Source organism: Orycteropus afer, unplaced genomic scaffold (assembly GCF_000298275.1).
Source record: "Orycteropus afer afer isolate SDZICR_OR568_19922 unplaced genomic scaffold, OryAfe1.0 scaffold00323, whole genome shotgun sequence".
Lineage (NCBI taxonomy): Eukaryota > Metazoa > Chordata > Mammalia > Tubulidentata > Orycteropodidae > Orycteropus > Orycteropus afer.
In genome coordinates, this window is record NW_006921910.1 from 1,737,987 (window position 1) to 1,760,367 (window position 22,381).

The window sequence follows — 22,381 nt, forward strand, 5'->3', positions numbered from 1 at the left end:
GTGTACCAATTTTTTTTTTTTTTTTGCTGCAGATCCTGAAGGGGCTCGGTTGATAGAGTGACTGTCATTTCTGCCTTGCATATACTGTCACCAAAGTGTGAAACTATGAAAGGACAGATCCCATGCTGTAGTCAAGAAACAAAGCTTTCTCCTGGGCATTCTTTTGCTTCTACAGAATGCATTTCATTTCTCATCCACTTTGGGAATGAGATACATAAATAGCCTAGCTTTTGTGTTAATTCTGGCAGAGGATCATTGTACTAATTCAGGTTTGGCTGGCTTTATTTGTTAATATTTAAAGTAATAAACAGCAGTGTAGGCTGGATTGAGATTCTGCTTAACTTTGTAACCCAGAGTAACCATCTGGGGAGTTTGAGGGGATTCTTCCATGGTAATGATTATTTAAATCCATCTTTGTTTAAAAGTCTAAGTACTATATACTGTAGTTTTAGGCAAGTTGCATTCTATACCTCAAGGTATTTTCATAAGTGCACTATGCTATTTTTGGGGGTGGGGCATGTTGCTGTAAAGTATTAAAAGGAGCTCGGTAGTGTAGTGGATAAGGCATTTGGCTGCTAACCAGAAGGTCAGCAGTTCAAACCCACCAGCCACTCCATAGAAGGAAGATGGGGCAATCTACTTCCATAAAGATTAACTGCCTTGGAAACCTAGTCATGGTTGCTGTTAGTTGCAATCGACTCGATGGCAGTGAGTGAGTTTTTTTTTTTTTTTTTTTACATATTGGAATATGTCTGATTAGTTGTTTCACCATTTTTAAAAGATTAATATTTAGTTGCTGCTATGCCTGTGTTGGGAGCTCTGGTAGCATAGTGCCTAAGGCACCTGACTGCTGCTAACCAGAAGCCTGGCAGTTCAAACCCATAAGCCACTCTTCGGAAGGAAGATGGGGCAATCTATTTCCATAGTGATACTGCCTCAGAAACCCAAGGAGAGGTCGCTATGAGTCGGGTCGACTCAACAGCACATAACAACAACAACAACATGCCTGTGTAACTACTTTCATGTGTGAGCCAGGTAGTGAGCTAAAGTTGTGTTTGTTTCTTATATAACTTTGTTTCTTTATTGTTAATAATTGGGGTTTTTTTTTATTCTTTTTTTCATTTGTTTTGTTTCCTCTCTTTTTTATGCCCAGACCTCCTGGCAGAAATGAAAGTCTACTTTGAGAATACTTAAACACATTAAGTATTTAAATCAGCTTAATTTTTTTCTAGACAATATCCTGTGTAAAACCTTCACACCCCCGGTGTTAATATGGCTTGGGAATTTTCTTTGACTCTCTCCTAGTTTTAACCATTTGTTTCCTAGTTGTCATGTCACCTCATTTCTTGGTTCACCTCCTCACTTGAGGAAGGACTTTCTCCGTAGGTTACTGAACAAAAAAGTATGTGGGACAAATTTTTTTCTTGACATTTAACATGTTTGTGTGTCTTTAGTCTACCCTTATACTTGATTAATAGTTCAACTGGATATAGGTTTTTTGTTGTTGTTGTAATAAGGTAAAGCATTTTGAAGGCATTGCTTCATTACTTTCTAGCTTCTAGAGTTATTGAGAAGTCCCATAGCATTTCTAATTCCTGATCCTTTTACTGAAAAGTTGTTGTCTATGAAGTATTTTAGGATTCTGTCTTTGCAATGATGTGCCTTGGTCATGTCTTTTTCATTGATTGTCCTAGCTACTCATTGAGCTCTTTCAATCCAGAAACTGATTTCCTTCAGTTATGGGAAACTTAATTGTTTTAATACTTTGATAGTCTTCTTCTCCTCTGTTTTCACAGTTTTCTTTTCCTACTCACCAAACCAAACTCACTGCCATTGAGTTGATTCCAACTCATAGTGACCCCCTTTGGGTTTCTGAGGTGGTAAATCTTTGTGGAAGTAGATTGCCCAGTCTTCGTTCTGCAGAGTGGCTGGTGGGTTTGAACTGCCAACCTTTTGGGTAGCAGTCAAATGCCTTAAGTACTATGCCACCAGAGGTCAAAACCTTTTATGAGAGAAGTCCATCCTGGAATGATTTGCTAATTTTCTAATCTTTTCTCTCCCATTTATCCATTGAATTGCATTGCCTTTTTGTTGTACTTTCTGACAGAATTTCTCAACTTCGTCTTCTCCCATTTTTACTGAATTTTGTTTTAAATTACACCTATCCTGTTTTTTAAATTCCCAAAAAGTTAAGACCACCATGTTATTGCATGGTATTCTTATTTCATTACATTACTAATTACTGTTTCTCTGAAGTTTTCTTTTACTTCTGATATTATTTGTTTCCTCCAATTACTAGTTTTCTGGTTGTTTTGATCTCTTTCCTTCATTTTGGAAGCTTTCTTCATTACATGATGTTCTATGTCTATTTATATTTAAGTATGAGACACTAAAACTCTCAGAGTGGGGGACGGTATTTATTTATTGTGGATATTACTGTAGAATGATCAGAAGAGGACCTGGCTTTTCAAGGTTGGGTAGGGCAACCATCAATATTTCTGGGTTTCTTTTACCTGAGCTGAGTTTTCCCAGTGTGGAATCCACTGCTGCCCTGCTTAGGAGGATATAAGCCTAGCTACCAACATTTTCAAGAGCTCAGTGTGGGAAGGCCCTGGCTTGTTAACTACTTTTATGTAGTCTTTGACTTTATTTCCCTTGTTATTAACATGATACATCTTCAGTTCTGTTTGGTGTTGCCCAACCTATGCCAAAAAAACAAACAAAACACACTGCCATCAAGTCAGACCTGACTCATAGTGACCTCTTCTTGGGTTTCTGATACCTCACTACAAAAGTAGATTGTCCAACCTTTCTTCCAGGGAGTGTCTGGTGGATTTGAACTGCCAGCCTTCTGGTTAGCAGTCAAATGCCTTAGGTACTACGCCACCAGAGCTCCCAATCTATAGACCCTCTGTTTTAACTTTGGCAGAGAGCAAATTAAATCTTCACTCTTCTGTCAGGTGAAGAAAGATAATTGCTTGGCAAAATGGAGTAGAAGTGGTGATCTGTAGGTCATATTGCCTTTTAAAAGACTTTTAACCAACTCTGCTCATTCCATTCCCAAAGTACACCCTCAGGACTCATCACACACATACACACACACATACCCCTTTAGAAATACTTTGTGCCTCCAGTCCTAATCCTTTCTTTTGAGATAATGGGCTTGCTTCTTAACTGAGTCTTTCCCCCCACCTTTTCTACCCTCCTCGCCTGTCTTTCCTCATCCTGCCCCCAAGTTTTCAGTCTTTTATTAGGTGTCAAGTCATTCACTTTCCACCTTTCATCTTTAATGTTTGAGGACAGGATAATTAATTCTCTCTGTTATTATTCATGGGAGAATTGGGACTAGTGTCTTATTAGTGTTTCTATCTAAGAAGGAATAGGAGCTCTGGTGGCATAGTGCCTAAGGCATTTGACTACTGAACAGAAGGCTGGTGGTTCAAACCCACCAGCCACTCCTTGGAAGGAAGGTTGGGCAATCCACTTCCATAGTGATACCGCTTTGGAAACCCAAGGAGAGGTCACTATGAGTCGGATCTGACTGAACAACAGTGCATTTGGTTTTTTTCTAAAAAGGAATACTTAGTAAAGACAGATTAAAGACTGTCTTTAGGTAGAGATTTTTTCTGTTTTGTGGTGAAGGGTCTACTGTGAGTCTGAGAATGCCTCAGCTGTTTACTACCCACTGTTAGGTAAGTTCACCATATGAAAATTCTCAGAATTTTTTTTTAAGTCATAATTTACCATGAAAATTTGTGTCATGAAAGAATATTGATGCTATAATGGTGGTATTTCAGCCATCAACAAGTCTATGAGAGAGGATGTGTTTGGGATGGAGGTGGAGTGAGAAAGGCATCCCAGCCTCTGAAAGGTGAAGGGGTAGGCATATACGCCAAGGAAAGAGGAGGAATAAGCACACCTCCATATTAGTGAACAGAAAAATAATTCCCATGTTATTTCTTCACAAATACTGCTAGAAAATCATTGTGAAACAGCTTAGATATCATTTTGTTTCACAAAAAATTTCTCTCCTGACTTTTGTACTCAATTTTAAGTCTTTGCTAACTATATCATTTAAGAAACTGAAGTGAAACTTCACATTCTTAGGCTGAAAGGATTTTTTTGGCATAAACATCATTAAGGTTGCAAGTAATTCACTTTAGAGATTGTTACGTTAGCTTTGGGGTATAACACAAACCTTTTGAATAGGATTCGAGGTTACTTCATTGTAAGAGACTTGGTTATTAGTAGTAATAAAAAAGAATACTAAAGGGATTTGAACAAACTCAAGTTCTTTTTTTTTTTTTATTGTGACTTGGGTGAAAGTTTACAGAGCAAATTCAGTTTCCATATAGCAGCTTACATACACTTTGTCTCATGACATTGACTGTAGTTTCCTAGAATGCAACAGCTCCCCTCCCACTTCCTCCCCATAGTTGCCTCTTCCTTTGTCCTTCCCTCCCATGAACTCCTGCCCCCTGAGCTGTCTCCCTGTACATACACAACCCTTCTATTCTCCTATGATTGTTCTCTCCAAGGACTGTATGCACCTAATGTAAATGTTCAGCTTATATGCGTATCTTTGAATAAACTCAAGTTCTTAGGTGTGCTTTATTAAGAAGAAACAAAATGAGAAGCCATCTACCAATATAGAAGTTAATAAACTCAAAATCAAACTCACTGCCATCGAGTTAATTACAACTCATAGTGACCCATTGAGTTTCCAAGACTATAAATCTTTATGAAAGCAAACTGCCTCACCTTTGTTCCATGGAGCAGCTGATAGCTTCAAAACCACTGACCTTTTGGTTAGCAGCCAAATAGCTTACACACTACACACCAGAGCTCATTATGTATAAATAAAGGAATATTACAAAATAAGAGGTGGACTTCTGGTAAGATGGTGGAATAGACAGACAAGCTACACAGACCCTCTTCAACAAAGAAAAGAGAAACCAATTGACATAGCTGCAGAAGATAATCCTGGAGCCCTGAGCTTTGAAAGTAAGGATACAGAAGTGGATTAAATACCAACTAGTAGAAGAATCTGAATAAAAACAGTGACTAAGGAGACAAAGGGACCTGCAGACTATCAGCTATCCTATAGCATGGACAATTTTAATATATACAAGTGGTATTAGAACCTGAGCAGTAACTTAAAATTGGCCCTGCTCACCAAGGGCTATATAGAGACTGAACTGGTGGCTGACAACTGAAAAGGGAAACAGCAAAAGAGAAAAACCAAGCTGTGAACTTTCAGCCATCCAGATGGTGCAGCCATTTTGATTGTTTACAAGCAGTGTGACCATTTTGGATATCTAATGTGGTAGCTTCAGATCCACCCCCCGACACCAAAAAAAAAAAAAAAACAAAACTCAAACTCACTGCTGTGGAGTTGGGTCCAACTTATAGCGACCCCCTCCTTGGGTTTCCGAAGCAGTATCACTACAGCAGTAGATTGTCCAGCCTTCCTTCTGAGGAGTGGCTGGTGGGTTTGAACCATCAGCCTTCTGGTTAGCAGTCATGTGCCTAGGCACTATGCCACCAGCACTCCCTTCAGATCCCAGTGACCTAAGAATAGACTCTACTTGCTGAGGACAGCACAGCACAGACAAACACATTGGGGACTGATGACTGAAAAGACAGGTGGTGAGTGCATAAGTGCTGCCAACTGGTGAATAGAGGAGCACAGTAACCCTGCTTATCAGATATATCAAAAAAAAAAAAAAAAAAGAAGAAATGAAAAATAAAAATCTTAGGCAAATCACACCAACTTGTAATCACCAATTAAATATAAATACAATGTCACAATGTTTCAGAAACAACAGACAGACTATCACCAAAACCAAAAACAAAACTCTCTGCTGTCAGGTCAGTTTCAACTCATAGCGACCCCTCCTTGGGTTTCTAAAGAGGTATCACTATGGAAGTAGATTGCCTAACCTTCACAAAAAAGCATGATAAAGTAGTAGAAACAAGGGACCAGGATATAAACCCAGAAAACACCCCTAAGGAAGAAGTAGTATTAGAACTCCCTGATTAGGAATTCAAAAGAATTATATTTAAGTACCGTCGATGGATTAGAGACAGATCAAGGAAAACACTGACAAGGAAAACATGGGGGGTGGGGTGGAGCTAAAACAATTTGGGAAGACAATACAGGAAGAAAATGACAAAGTAAATGAAACATTAGAAATGATACAAAATCTCCAGAGAGAAATCCAGAAGACTTCAGAAATAGATAACACAGTGAATGGGCAAAGGAGTAGAATTGAATCAATGGAAGATGGAATTAGTGAGCTTGAGAACAAATACCTCAATATTATTTGGTAAGGGATCAATCAGAAAAAAAGATCAAAGCAAAATGAACAAAGCCCAATATTCATGTGGGATACGATCAAGAGACATAACCTGTTTGTAATCAGAATTCCAGAACAGAAAGAGACAAATAAAACCACACAAATTTTCAAAGATTTATTGGAAGATGAAAAATGAGAATATATCCATTCAAGAAGTTCAGTGAACCCAAAACAGGATAGACCCCAAAAGAAAATCACCAAGACCTATCATCATCAAATTCACCAAAACAAAAGACAAAGAAAATTCTGAAAGCAGCATGGGAAAAATGAAAATTTACCTGCAAAGGGCAGCCAATAAGACTAAGCTCTGATTTCTTGGCTGAAACCATGCAGATGAGAAGGCATTGGGGGGATGATGTATATAAAATCCTGAAAGAAAATATTTCCAACCAAGAATTATATACCCTGCAAAATTGTCCCTCTAATGTGATGGCAAAATCAGGACATTTCCAGATAAGCAAAAATTAAGGGATTTTTTAACCCTACAAGAGATGCTAAACTGAGTCCTATTGACAGAGAACCAACAACACCAAACAACAACTGACCATTAACACACATGATGACATTACCCAGAAAGCAACCCAGTTACAGAAGTATCACAAGTAGAATGAGCTTACAAGACTGTAAACAGGGAACCAGAAACATCAATTGGCAAATGAGGACAATAACAAACCAAAAAGAGGGAAAAAATAACTGTAGTTACAAAACTTCTAAATGGTGAGAAAGCAAGACAATTGCAAGATGGAAAAGACTATTCTAAACTTGGGAAGAGAATCATAAATCACAGAATAACCTCAAAGAAAAATAATAAACCTTCATATCAAAATAAAAAACAGGACAAGCACAAATATTTAGCAAATACTAAAAGAATAGCAATGAAGGAAATAATAATAAGTTCATAAACAGAGTGAGTTCAGCACTAAAAATTATATGGAACAAAGAAAATAGCGAAACCACGAAAAAACACAACAAAATAGCAACAACAAATTCATACTTGTCAATAATTACACTGAGTGTCAATGGATTAATGAACCATTAGAGATGGAGAGTTGCAGACTGGTTAAGAAAACATGACCCATCAATATGCTGTCTACAAGAGACATACCTTAGAGACATAGACAAAAATAGACTAAAACTCAAAGGTTGGAAAACCTATATCAAACAAATGGCCACCAAAAAAGAGTGGGAGTGGCAATATTAATATCTGATAAAATTGACTGTAAGACAAATACTGCCGAAAGAGACAAGGAAGGACATTATATAATGATTAAAGTGTTGATTGAACAAGAGGACATAACCATAATAAGGATCTACACACCCAATGAAAGAGCCCCAAATTACATAAATCCAACTTTAACAGAATTCAAAAGACAAATAGATGAATCCAGAGTCATAGTAGGAAACTTTAATGCACCACTTTCAATGAAATATAGAACTGGAAAGAAACTCAACAAAAGTGCAGAAGAACTAAAACCACCAACTTGACCTTATAGATATTTACAGAGCACTTTGTCCAACAAGAGCACAATATATATTCTTTTCCAGTGCACATGGAATGTTCTCCAAAACAGACCATATGCTAGGCCGCAAAGCAAGCCTCAATAGATTTTAAAATAATGAAATACTGCAAAGCATCTTCTCAGATCACAATATATGAAATTGGAAACCAGCCATAGAAAGATCAATGGAAAAAGGGCAAACACGTGGAAACTGAATAACACCCTCCTTTAAAACAACTGGGTAATAAAAGAAATAAAAAATGAAATAAAAAATTTCCTTGAATCAAACAAGAATGAAAACACAAAATACCAAAATCTTTGGGACACAGCAAAAGCAGTGATCAGAGGCCAATTTATAGAAAGAAATGCACATATTGGAAAAGAAGAGCAAGCCAAAATTAACAGCTTAACCTAATAATTAGAAAAAGATCAGCAAAAATGAAAAAAAAAAAAGCCTACACTCACCAGAAGAAAAGAAATAACAAAGATTCTAGCAGAAATAAATGAAACAGAAAATAGACAACAGAAAAAATCAACAAGACTAGAAGTTGGTTCTTTGAACAGATTAATGAAATTGACAAACTACTGAACTTAAAAGAGGGAGAGAGTACAAATAACACAAATAAGAAATTAATTGGGCAGTGTCACAACAGAATCAGCTGAAATAAAAAGGATAATATCAGGATACTATGAAGAACTGTACTCCAACAAATTTGAAAATCTAGAAGAAATGGACAGTTCTAGAAACATGCTAATTACCTAAACTAATACCGACTCGATGGCACATAACAACAACAACAACAACAAATATAGACTGATGTGGAAAATTTTCACAGACCCAAAGCAAAAGAAGAAATTGAACAGTTCAAAAAAATTACCAACAAAAAAAAAGTTCTGGTCTAGATGGTTTCAGTGGAGAATTCTACCAAATAGAGAACTGACACCAATCCTACTCAGACTATTCCAGAACATAGAAAGGGATGTAATCCTCCAAAATTCATTTTATGAAGTGAGCATAACCTTGATACCAAAACCAGGCAAACACATCACTAAAAAGGAACACTAGAAACCAATTGCTTCATGAATATAGATGCAAAAACCTTCAACAAAATCCTGGACAATAGACTCCACCAACATATAAAAAAAATAATACACTATGACCAAATGGGACTCATACCAGGTATGCAAGGATGGTTCAACATTAGAAAAATAATCAATATAATCCATCACATAAGTAAAATAAAGAGAAAGACCACATGATCATATCAATTGACTCAGAAAAGGTGTTTGTAAAATCCAACACCCATTCCTGATAAAAACTCTCAGCAAAATAGGAATAGAAGGAACATTCTTCAACATAATAAAGGGCATCTATGCAAAACCAACAGCCAACATTATTCTTAAAGGAGAGAGATTGAAAGCATTCCCATTGCGAATAGGAACCAGACAAGGATGCCTTCTATCTCCACTTCTATTCAACATTGTATTTGAAGTACTAGCCAGGGCAATAAGGCAAGAAAGGGAAATCAAAGGCATCCAGATTGGTAAGGAAGAAGTAAAACTATCCCTATTTGCAGATGATATGATCCTATACATAGAAAACCCAAGAGAATCAGCAAGAAAACTACTGAAACTAATTGAGAGACTTAGCATAGTGACAAGATACAAAATCAATGTACAAAAATCAGTTGGATTTCTCTACACTAGCAAAGAGATTGCTGAAAAGGAAATAAGGAAATCAATACCATTTACACTATCAAACCAAATTCATTGCCATCGAGTCAGATCCGACTCATGGCGACCCCTCCTTGGGTTTCCAAGGTGGTATCTCTATGGAAGTAGATCACCCAGTCTTCCTTCTGGTGGGTTTGAACCCCCAGCCTTCTGGTTAGCAGTCAAATGCCTTAGACACTATGCTACCAGAGCTCCTACCATTTACAATAGCTACCAAACTAAAGTACTCAGGAATAAAATCTTACCAGGGACACAAAAGACCTGTACAAAGAAAACTACAAAACGCTACTTCAAGAAACCCTAAGAGACCTAGATAAATGGAAGAACATGCTCTGGATAGGAAGATTGAACATTATGAAAATGTCAGTACTACTCAAAGCAATCTATACATTCAGTGTAGTCCCAATCCAGATCCCATCAACATTCTTTAAGAATACGGAAAACACAATCACTAATTTTATAAGAAAAGGAAAGAGACCTCAGTTAAGCAAACCACTATTGAAGAAGAGGAACACAGTAGGAGGTCTCACACTCCCCAATCTCAAAACCTACTATACAGCCACAGTAGCCAAAATAGCTTAGTATTGGTGCAACCACAGACCCATACAGACCAATGGAACAGAAGGGAGAACCCAAAATTAGATCCATCCATATATAGTCAGCTGATCTTTGACAAAGGGTCGAAATCCATTAAATGGGAAAGAGATAGTCTCTTCAACAAATGGTGCTGGCAAAACTGGATATCCATTTACAGAAAAATGAAACAAGATTCCATACCTCACAGGATACACAGAAGCTAACACCAGATGGATCAAAGATTTAAATGTAAAAAGTAAAACTACAAAGTTAATCAAAGAAAAAATAGAGCTGAACTTAGGGGCCCTAATTTATGTCATAAATAGACTATCAAGCATAACCCAAAATGCACAAACAGCAGAAGATAAACTAGATGAATGGGACCTTGTAAAAATTAAATTTTTATGTGCTTCAAGAGACTTCTCCAAAAGAGGAAAAAGAGAACTTACAGATTGGGAAGAAATTCGGCAACGACATACCTGGCAAGGGACTTATCTCTAAAATCTATAGAAAACTCCAAAATCTCAACAACAAAAAGACAAATACTCCACTTAAAAAATGGGCAGAAGACATGAATAGACACTTCACCAAAGAGGATATTCAGGCAGCCAGCAAATACATGAAGAAGTGCTCACGATCATTAACCATCAAAAACCAAACTCATTGCTGTGGAGTCCGATCCAACTCATAACGACCCCTCCTTGGGTTTCCAAGGCGATATCACTATGGAAGTAGATTGCCCAACCTTCCTTCTGAGGAGTGGCTGGTGGGTTTGAACTGCCAGCCTTCTGGTTATTAGTCAAATGCCTTAAGCACTATACCACCAGAGCTCCCCATTAACCATGAGAGAGACTCAAATCAAAACAACGAGACACCATCTCACCCCAGCACTAATGACAAAGTTCAACAAGACAGAAAATAACAAATACTGGCGAGGATCTGGAGAGATTGGGACTCTCATGCATTGCTGGTGGGACTGTCAAATGATACAACCACTGTGGAAAGCAGTATGGTGATTCTTTAAAAAGCTGGAATTAGAAATACCATTTCACCCAGCAATCCCATTAGTAGGTATATATCCTAAAGAAGTGAGAGCCAGGACAAGAACAGATATATGCACACCCATGTTCATCACAGCACTATTTACAATAGCAAAAAGATGGAAACAACCCATGTGCCCATCAACAGAAGAATGGATAGCCAAACTATGGTATATACACACAATGGAATACTATGCAACACTAAAGAATAATGTAGAATCTGCAAAACACCACATAACATGGATGAACTTGGGGGACATTATGCTGAATGAAATAGGTCAATCACAGAAGGACAAATACAGCATTTTAGTTCATTATTGTAAAAAGTCAAGGAAAGGTTTATATATGGAAGGAAACTTTCTTTGTCAGTGACCAGGGATGGGAGGGGAGAGGAGGGAACACTGCTAGATAGGTAGAGACAAGTATTGATTTGGATGAAGGGAAGGGCAATGTACCAAAAGTGAGTCATCAACACGGTGACACTAAGGTAGAGGAAGACAGAGAGAGGTACATGGGAGGTGCAGACAAAAAAAGATGAACCCTTTTGCATGTACAGTACTGCATTGTCAGTGATATCAATCATTGATCTATGGGTGAATACATGGGTAGACAGGTTGAATGATCAGGTATGTCTGGGCAGGGGGAGTGTGCCCATGACCCTATATAGGGTTAGCAGACAATATTTCTACGTGCATATTTGTATGAGCTGTAAGAATGTCTGGGTGTATAGTAGAGCTAACAAGGGACAAGATTATGGTGGCTTGTTGGCCACAGCCAGCTAAAGGGAGTGAGTAATTGGACCTGTGGGCTCAAGACCGTGGTCATAGGGGACATCAAATTCAATTGACATAATACACTGCACAGAAACATTGTTCTATATCCCACTTTTGTGAGTAGCAATTGGGGTCTTAAAAGCTTGCAAGCAGCCATCTAGATGCAGCCATAGGTCTCTCTTCAATAAAGCAAAAAAGAATGAAGAAAACGCAAGATGCATGGAAACAATTAGTCCAAGGGACTGGTAGACATGTGATCCTCAGCCATGAGACCAGAAGAACTAGATGGTGGCCGGCTACCACTGTCAAACAGTCAGAGTGGGATCAGGGCAAGAGATCCTGGATGGAGTGGGAGTTTTGTTTTGAAACGAAAATCAAAATCATTTTTTTAAAAAATGTTTGCTGGTCTGATAGAGTCTGCTGAGACCCCTGAGACTATAGCCCCCATTATCCTTCAGGTCTGGAACTGAACTCACTCCTGTGGCTTCCAGTGGAAAAATAGACAGGCATTTAGATTAGATAGGTATACTCCTTTGAGTGATCAATTGTGGGAGAACAGAAGGGCAGTGTTTGCACAGGGTGTCAGGTTATGGGGCTGAAGTGCATGGGGGGGAAGGACAAAAGGAAGATGTAACTACCAGGAGGAAGTGGAAAGAGAGCTGTTACATTGTGGAGAGTTGCAGTCAATGTCATGAAACAATGTGCATGAGCTGCCATATGGAAAATGAGTTTGCGCTGTAAACTTTCACCCAAATCACAATAAAAAGTTTAAATAAATAAAATAAATAATTAGGGGTAATATGGGGGAGAGCTGGGAATCCTGAAATTTACATGCAGTGTTTAATTCCATTAAATTGATTTTTACCTAAAGTTTTTAGTACCTGCAGCACAATATTTATTCTTTCTGAGGAGAGCAGTACTTTAAATATAATTTTCTTTGATTCAGTGTTTATACTCTTATATTAGCTTATATTAATCAGTCATTACAGATGGTGCATACTCTATGACTTGGCCCATTTACTAACTCAGGAGCATCATTGTGGCACAACCTTTCTTTACACATTGGATTATAAGCCATCTATTAACAATTTTAAATGAGAATCATTATATCTCAATTGCCTTTTTTAGAATTCCTTCTGAAGAACGCAATGATTCTTTCACAATCATCAGGTAAATTCTCCTTTGGCATGTGGCTGCAAATAATTTAATCATTTTTAATTGATGGTTTCTGCTGACTCTTCAATATACTGTCCAAATAGTCCATGGCCATTCTTGACAAATACTAGACTATAGCTATAGAAAGGCTGAGTCGGTTGCTAAGATGGGCTGCACGTTTCTTTTCTCTCTTCTTCCCTCTTTGTACCTTCCTTCCTTCCCTCCTTCCTCTCTCCCTCTCTCCCTCTCTGTATGTCTCTCTCTCCCTCTCCCTCACCCTCTTCCTCTCCCTCTTCCCCCTTTCTCTCTCCTCCTCTCCCTCGTAATTTTACTGCTTTTATTTTAGCTGTGGCAGGAACTAGGGATGATTGTATAGGAAAGTTAAACCTGTAACGTGAAACTAATTATATTGTTATTTTAATCTGCTGAGGAACAGACTTCTCAGTAGAAAATAATTGTTTCCCTTGAGTAGGGTATTCATCTGTCCCATGGCATCAGGCAGTTATAGATGAAGCATGTGTTCTGGGCCTGGTCGACCAGATTCCTCACATTGAGTGGTATGTGCTTTTCTCTGCTGTCAAACTGAAGAGTATAGTGTGTTTCTGAAAAATGCTGGTGAAGCCTACAGTGCTAGAGCTTCTGGTCAAAGAGGTCATTAAGTTGCCCTGGAAAAAGAAATTGGAACCACATTGATGTAACAGTAGTACTGCTTTCTGGTTATCTGATCCATTTCATTCCTAGTGCATCCTTATACAATGTGTGTAGAGTATTTCCAGCTTTATGTAGTTAGAAACAGTAACTGATTTTCCAATGGAAAAATAATGCTGTCTAATTGTTCCATTTACCTATGTAACAAACCACCCCAAAACTCTGTGGCTTAAAACAACAATTGTTTCTTATCTTTCACTCTTCTCTGTGTAAAATGGGCTTAGTTGGGCATTTTGTGTTTCTCATTTGATTACAGTCGGATGTTGTTAGGACTCTAGTCTTCTGAAGGTTCGACTGAGCTAGGCATCCAAAATGATTCATTCACACAGCTGGGACTGGTGACTGGAGTGCCTACATACAGCCTTTCCAAGTAGTCTGGACTTTTCAAAGGATGGCAGCTAGATTCTGAGAGGGAACCTCCCAAGAGCTTGCATACCAAGAGGCAGGAATTAGAAGCTGCCAGACTAAAATTAAGGAGTGCACGTAGAACTGATCTAGTTCACTGCTGTCAAGTTTTATTGGTCAGAGTAGTGCTAAGGCCTGCCTGGGTATGGAGAAATAGACTCCACCTTCTGATGGAGAAGTGTCAAGGTCACGTTACAGAAGAACACTTGGGAAGGGACGTATTGTAGTCATCTTTGGAAAATATAATCTGCCAGAAACTCCTGATAAAAATAAATGATCATGAACAATGCCTTAAAGGACTATATTAGTATATTCTTGTATAGTTATTGTATGTGCTTATGTGCATATATGTGCTATATAGACATTATATACATATGTGTGTATTTATTCATGTGCATATGCATAAATATAAACATACTTACTTATATATGTACACATGTAATACTTCAGTATCAGTATACCTCTTTTTAGTTGGCTAGGAAAAGACCCCACACAACCTCCCTTTCAATTAGTGTTCACAAATCTCAAAAATATCTGGCAATTGAATTACCTTTCTCTTGTCAATTTATTCATCTTACCACTCCCTAACAAATTGTTTTATATCTTCTCTATTCACAAACTTCCAATACCTCCTCCCACCACACTCACTCTGAACTGTTGACCTTGCTTTTTATTTCCCTGAGAATAAAGCAGTCAGAAGAAAAATTAAGTCCTTTTTCACAAATCCCCCCACTATTTGTGTCATCATCCATATCATTATCTATATTTTATGCCTTTCCTCTCTATGACAATACATAAAGTACCTAAGCTCTTATCTAAAGCCAACTCCTCTCCTTATACCCTGGATCCTATCACTTCTTACTGACACAGAGATTTAACACCTGCTTCATCAAATTTTTCCTTTTTCCTAAATCATTCCCTGTAGTATACAAATAACCTGAAATTTTGTCCTGTTTAAAAAAAAAAAAAAAAAAGTCCAAGACCCCACACCCCTTTCCTGCTACCATATTTCTCTGCTTCCAGTTTCTGTAAAATTTTTAATGAGTTGTTTATGCTCTGCCTCCACTTCCTCCCCTACCATTCTCTTTTGAAACCACTTCTAGCCTTTCCATCAAAACTGCTCTTGTAATGGGGACCAGGTTTGCTGGTCCAATGGAGCCTGGTGTAACCACTGAGACTATGGCCCCTAGTTGCCCTTCAGGTCTGGAATTAAACCCACAACTGTGGTTTCCAGCCAAACAAAGTACAGGCATGTGAGTTAAAACATTTACCTCAAGTAGACACACGCCCTGGAGAGAACAATCATGGGAGAAGGAAGGGCTGCTTATGCACAGGGAGATAGCTCAGGGTGCAGAAGAGTATGAAGGGATGGACACTGGGAGGAGGTAACTATGGGGAGGAAGTGGGAGGGGAGCTGCTGCATTGTAAATTTTGGTCAATGACATGAGACAAAGTATATGTGAACTGCTGTATGAAAAGTGAATTTACTCTGTAAATCTTCACCCAAATCCTAATTAAAAAAAAAAAGGAAAAAAAAAAAAACTGCTCTTGTAGTGGTCATTGATGGGCACCACAATACTAAATCCAGCAGGCAACTATCAGCCCATATTTTATTTAATCTCTCGGTATGTTTGACAAAATTCTCATTAAAACTCTTTTCACATGACTTGCATGTCACTACACTCTACTGCTTTTTCCTCTCACTTCACTGCTTATTCTTTTTTAGTTTCTTCTGCCGAATATTTCTTAACTTCCTGACCTCTAAATGTTGGGATTTAATCTTAAATGTAGTTTATCTAAAACCTTACTTTGTTTTCCTCTTCTAGACCTGCTCCTCAGTCCAAAATATAAGGGTGTTCCATGACTCCGTTTCACATCTCACATCTCATCCGTCAGCACATCCTGGCAGCTCTGTCTGCAAAACATGTCAAGGCCTTCTTTCCTTCACCATTCTTTACTTTGCCCAAGCTTCATCCTGTGGATTGATGCAATAAATAGTCTCCTGAATGAAATTCCTGCTGCTTCTTTTGACTTTTCATGATTTATTCTCAACAGAGCACCAGAGTGGTACTTTAAAGACTTGTCGTATCATGCCACTCTTTTGCTCCAAGTTCTCCGGTGGCTTTCCATATTGCTTAGAATAAAAGCCAAAGCTCTTAATAACATGACCTACAAAAGTCTGCCTAAATCTGGTTCCTTTTGCCTCTCTGACTGCATTGTCATCACTCTCCCTCTTGTCCACTTTGCTTCAGGTGTCCTGATCTTCCAGATCTTCTTGAATATGCCAGGTCCACTTCTACGTTAAGTAAGGTCTTTGCGCTTTCTGTTTCTTATCCCTGTAAAACTTCCCCAGTTTTCCTAAATGTCACTGCTTCACTTCACTCATGTCTATATTCATAGATTGGCTGTCAGAAAAACCTTTTCCTAACCATTCTACCTAAAGTGTACCTTTCCCTACTCACCAACCCACCCTTAGTCACTCATTATCCCTTTATTCTGCTTTAATATTTATTTTTTTCTTTTCTTTTTTTTTCCCCCACCCTCCACATACCTCTTTCTCTTCCTCAGTGCCACTGTATTGATCATTTACTTTTGGTACATTTCCCTTCCCTTCACCCAAATCAATACTTATCTCTACCTATCTAGTAGTGTTTCCCTCCCATCCCTGGTCACCAGCAAAGAAAGCTTCTTTCCATATATAAACCTTTCCTCGACTTTTTACAATAATGAATTAATACTTGTCCTTCTGTGATTGACTTATTTCATTCAGCATAATATCCTCCAAGTTCATCCATGTTATGTGGTATTTTGCAGATTCTACATTATTCTTTAGTGTTGCATAGTATTCCCTTGTGTGTAGGTACCATAGTTTGGTTATCCATTCTTCTGTTGATGGGCACTTAGGTTGTGTCCATCTCTTTGCTGTTATAAATAGTGCTGCAATGAACATGGGTGTGCATGTATCTGTTCTTGTCCTGACTCTTACTTCTTTAGGATATATATCTAGTAATGGGATTGCTGGATCAAATGGTATTTCTAATTCCAACTTTTTAAGGACTTGACATACGGCTTTAATTTTTCTTTTCGAACTCTCTACCATTGCTAATTATTTGTCTGTGATCTGTCTCTGCTATCTAGAATAAAAGCACAATGAGAGCTGGGACAGAGTGACAGCCCACAGTAGTTTCTCCATAAGTATATGTTAATTGAGTGAATGAATGAATGATTTTATATGTACGCAGTTGATTATTGTGTGTGTTTTGATAAGGGAAATAATTATTACCATTAAACTTTCTATTTTAAACTTAGACAGATGGTTCTGTTTTATCAATAATAAATAAATGTATGTGCTGAATACACATTACCTTCATTGCCTGTGTTCAGGATCTCAGTTTTCTAGATGATGCAATTTGCTTTGACCTTGCTGCCTTTTGAGCTGGCAGGAAATCTGTAAGTTCCAGTAGCATTGTATACCTTCAAGGTGCTTAACTTTTCTTTATCTTTTTATTGACTAAAGAAAGAACAGCAAACTATTTGAAAGTGATGTAGTTAGAGTGAATGATTCTTAAGCCTTACTAATTAAAAATAATTCCTTTTAAAAAATGGGCCTTTAAAAGTCTAATAGATGATTTCTAAGTAATATTACATAGTGGCTAAGACACTTGCCTGCTAACCAGATGGCTGGCGGTTCAAACCCACCAGCCACTCCTCGGGAGGAAGGTTGGGCAATCCTACTTCCGTAGTGATACTGCCTCGGAAACCCAAGGAGGGGTCGCTATGAGTCGGGTTTGACTCGACGGCACATAACAACAACAAGTAATATTGATCCTCCTACTATTTTAATATAATCACTACCACCTAAGATTGGCTCTCAGCCCAACAGTAGAGAGACCTACATACATCTACTGCAGGGAGAAGCACCCATCTACCCTAGGGAGATGTACCCCTTAGATCAATAAGCCGTGAGAAAGCAGAGTGGAGCATTCACATAGAAGGAAAGCTGGACAGGCAGAAATGCATAGATAAGAAGGGCACAGGGAGGGGGTAGTCATAGGGAGGAGCGGGAGGACACTTTTTTATGGTTGGAGATTGTAATCAGGATCCTGAAAGCAAATGTGCATGAACTGTTGAATATAAAACAAATCTGCTTTGTAAATTTGCACCCAAAGCACAGTTTTGTTTTTTTTTTTTTTAAAAAGAGAGAGATCACTATCACCTAAAAATTTTAGCTGCTTCTATTGTTTAGTAACTTGCTTTATAATTAATTTTATTTATAGTTACCTGAATCAAACTTGTGTTGGTATCTTTCTAGGGAAAATCTCAGATGGAGATTGTGTTAAGACTACAGTACAGATTTCTGTCTTTAAAAGCATTCTTTATATATAGGTTACATTCCAAGAATTTTTATTACTGTTCAGAATTTTGCTTCTCTGTAACAGAATAGAATCAGAAAGATTCCGAAATCAAGAATTCACTTGTGAGCAGACAGGACTTTAGTTTTTAAATCTATATTCTTAAGTACATCGTTTTGCTCAAGTATCTACTCTCATGGCACTTAATTTTTTTACTTGTAAGATTAAAACCAGTATGATGTCCATATTTAAGTTCATTATGTGTTTCTACTTAATTCTTATAAAGGTGACACCTTTTATTAAACTGAAAAGGGTAGAAATCTATGACACTAGGGACACGCGTATCATTTAGAAAATCTAATTAGAAAGCTTAATGAGGCCTGGAAACTAGGAGTGAATCTTATTCCAGAGACTAGCTTTATATTGAAACCTTAGTTCCTTCAAAACAGGCAAATGATTCTCCCTACTCCTCTTCTGCCTTGAGTATTTCTCCTGGGAAAGGTGGAGACACTGCAGGATATTTTAAATCTTTGCTGTTACATGCCTGGTAACTACTGTCAGAAAAGAGCAGCACTTGGCTCCTGTGTAACTTTCTATTCTGATTAATTTTAGTAACTTTGATTTACTGAAAAATGAACAGTCCAGAATGAGTTAAAGTGCAGATAAACAAATGGCACTGTGCATGATCCCAATCAATTATGTTGTTTGTTAGGTGTCGTAAGAAGAGATTTTTAAGTAGTAGGAACTGAGGGCTTTAAGATTTCAAAATAAGATCCTCTTTACATTGCTGCCTTTTAGAGACTCAAATAAATAAACACTTTTCATATTTTGATTATTTTTCTCTCTCTTTCATTCCCTTTCCATATCTCTTTTTTATTTCACCCAACTCCATAAATGTCCTACAGAAACACAAAGTAGATCTTTTCTACAAACTACGCCATGTGATGAATGAACTTATCGACCTGCGAAGGCAGCTGCTATCAGGTCACCTGACTCAGGATCAGGTGCGGGAAGTTAAACGGCATATCACTGTGCGCCTGGACTGGGGTAATGAGTAAGTATAAATATTATGTGGGCATATCTCAGTTTTATTTATGATAACTCAGTCCTCATGGAGTTGAACCTCATCTTTAATGATTAAAAGACAATGTGTTACTCACACTAAGCTCTAATCATTTTTGCTAGGAGTAGTTGTTTCTTTTAGTTAGCAAAGGACACTGGTTCTAGTCACAGAAACTCTCTTCTGGAAAATTAAAAAGTGGGACTAGATTATCGTCTGAAATCTATTCCTGCCCAAATTCCTTGATTTTAGACCTCACTTACTTTACCACGTATGATATCCTTTTTTAAGGGTCTAGTGCTTCTGATAATACATCCAAAGTACATGAGATAAAGTCTTGCCATGCTTGCTTCTGAAGAATATTCTCACTGTACTTCTTGCAAGATAGATTTGTTTGTTCTTCCGGAAGTCTATGGTATATTCAATATTCTTCACCAACACCATAATTCAAATGCATCTATTAAACCTCAGTCTTCCTTATCCATTGGTCAAGTAGAGGGTCAGCAAAAAAGCGGAAGACTCTCAACAAGATGGAGTGATACAGTGGCTGCAACCATGGGTGCAAACAGCAACAATTGTGAAGATGGCACAGGACCAGGCAGTGTTTCAGTCTGTTGTACATAGGTCTCTGTGTGCTGAAACCAACCTGACAGGACCTACCAACAACAGACCAGGATACATTTATTTCCATCTTTTACTGCCTTTCTTTTTTCAGGTGAATTCCGTGTCCTTTATGTTTCATAGCCATGCATTAAATATGAATGAGCATACAATAAAAATGGGACTTGTCTGAATCTATGCTTCAGAACATTCTTGCCACTTGTCATTCAAGAATAGTTCTTCTTTATGCAGTGGGTATGATAGTTTGCTATTGTCAAACAAGTGAAAATCTAAGACTCTAGCATGAGAATGTAGGTTACATAATATTCAGATTCTATTTCTTCCTAGTTTATTGACCCTTATAATTCTCAGGTACTTTGTCTAATTTTCTTAAAACCAAGACTATTGAAATTTGAAGTGACCAGATTGCTTCCTATTTAAGATATACACATATCTTAAGTATATTCAAAGGAGCTCTGGTGGTGTGGTGCCTAAGGAATTTGACTGCTAACCAGAAGGTTGGCAGTTCAAACCCACTAGCACTCCACAGAAGGAAGACTAGGCAATCTACTTCCATAAAGATTTACCACCTTGGAAACCCAATGGTAGTCACTGTGAGTCAATATCAACTCAGTGGCAGTGAGTTTTTTTTTTTTTTTAAGTATATTCAAGTGCGTGACTTTAGCTTCTCTCTCTCTTCACATATCATTGAAATGATATAAGATGCAAACATGATAAGAATTGTAGTGGCACAGTTGTTTAAGTACTCAGCTGCTAACGAAAAGGTCAGCGACTCAAATCCACCAGCCACTCCGTGGGAGAAAGATGATGCAGTCTGCTTCTGTAAAGTTTTACAGCTTTGGAAATCCTATGGGGCAATTCTTCTCTGTCCTGCAGTCACTATGAGTTGGAGTTGACTTGATGGCAGTAGGTTTGATTTTTTGTGTAACAACACCGAAAAAAAACAAACTCACTGCCATGGAGTCGAATCTGACTCATAGCAACCCCTCCTTGGGTTTCCGAGGTGGTATCTCTCCAGAGGTAGATTGCCCAATCTGCCTTCCGAGGAGGGGCTGGTGGGTTTGAACCGCCAGCCTTCTGGTTAATAGTCAAATGCCTTAGGCACTACGCACCAGAGCTCCCTTTTATAATAAACATAACTAATGTCACTTAATTATACATGTAAAGAATGTTGAAATGGCACATGATTTTATTGCATACATATTTAATACAATCAAAAAGCTGCAAAACATATGAATAAACATAGCACAATTATAGCAAAAAGAAAAAGAAGAATCAGAGAGAGCCACCAATAAATGAGATATATTAACCCACTTCCAAAAGCTGGAAAGAAGATGGAGGATTAGTGACAGGAGAATCCTGGTATGTGTAGAGGAAACTTTAGATAATGAGGGAGTTGGTCTGTCCTGCAGCTCCCAAAAGCATAGAGGGTGGAAGTGGGCCTTGGGCTTAAAGGGGGATTGGTTAAAAATGTGTATGAGAAATAACTCACCTTCCAGGAATCCTGGAAGACAGATATGTCCTCTTCAGATAAATGAAGAAATAAATACTAACTGTCTGGGGGAAAATTAGGCAACTTGAGTGTGAACTGGGATCTTAAAGCAAAGTCCTTCATATTCTGGCATATTATAACATGAATTCATGTGTACCATGGATCAGTGCAGAACTCTTCACATCTGCTTACTAACAATTTTAGATTTGTTTCTTGATATTAGGAATTATTATTTATTTCACTAAGAATTTGATGATTCAGAACATTAAATTTGTGTGGCCTTACATTGTGGGGTTATTTGCAAATCTGTAGACTCACTTCATAAGTTAAAATTACGTATGGTAGAAATCAACACTTACTGTGTTCTTTCATTTTTAGGAACTAAAATACAGGAAGGAGAAAAAATTGTGTTCAAATTAATTAGCCATCATCTCTATGTATAGGATCATTTTTGTTGTTGTTAAGTGCCGTCGAGTTGTTTCTGACTCATAGCGACTCCATGCACAGCAGAATGAAACACTGCCCGATCCCGCACCAGCCCCACAATCCCTGCTATACTTGAGCCCATCATCGCAGCCACCGTATTAATCCATCTCCTTGAAGGCCT

The 22,381-nt window shown here is 37.9% G+C and overlaps 1 protein-coding gene across 1 annotated transcript in view; it reads left to right on the forward strand.

Annotated features, from left to right (window-relative positions):
- The window catches only part of DOCK3 (dedicator of cytokinesis 3), a 738,119-nt gene that overhangs the window by 412,029 nt on the left and 303,709 nt on the right, over positions 1-22,381 (forward strand). The window contains exon 6 of the mRNA XM_007952017.2: positions 19,507-19,655. Within this exon, the coding sequence (XP_007950208.2) occupies positions 19,507-19,655 (149 nt within the window). The remainder of the gene's footprint in view (positions 1-19,506; positions 19,656-22,381) is intronic.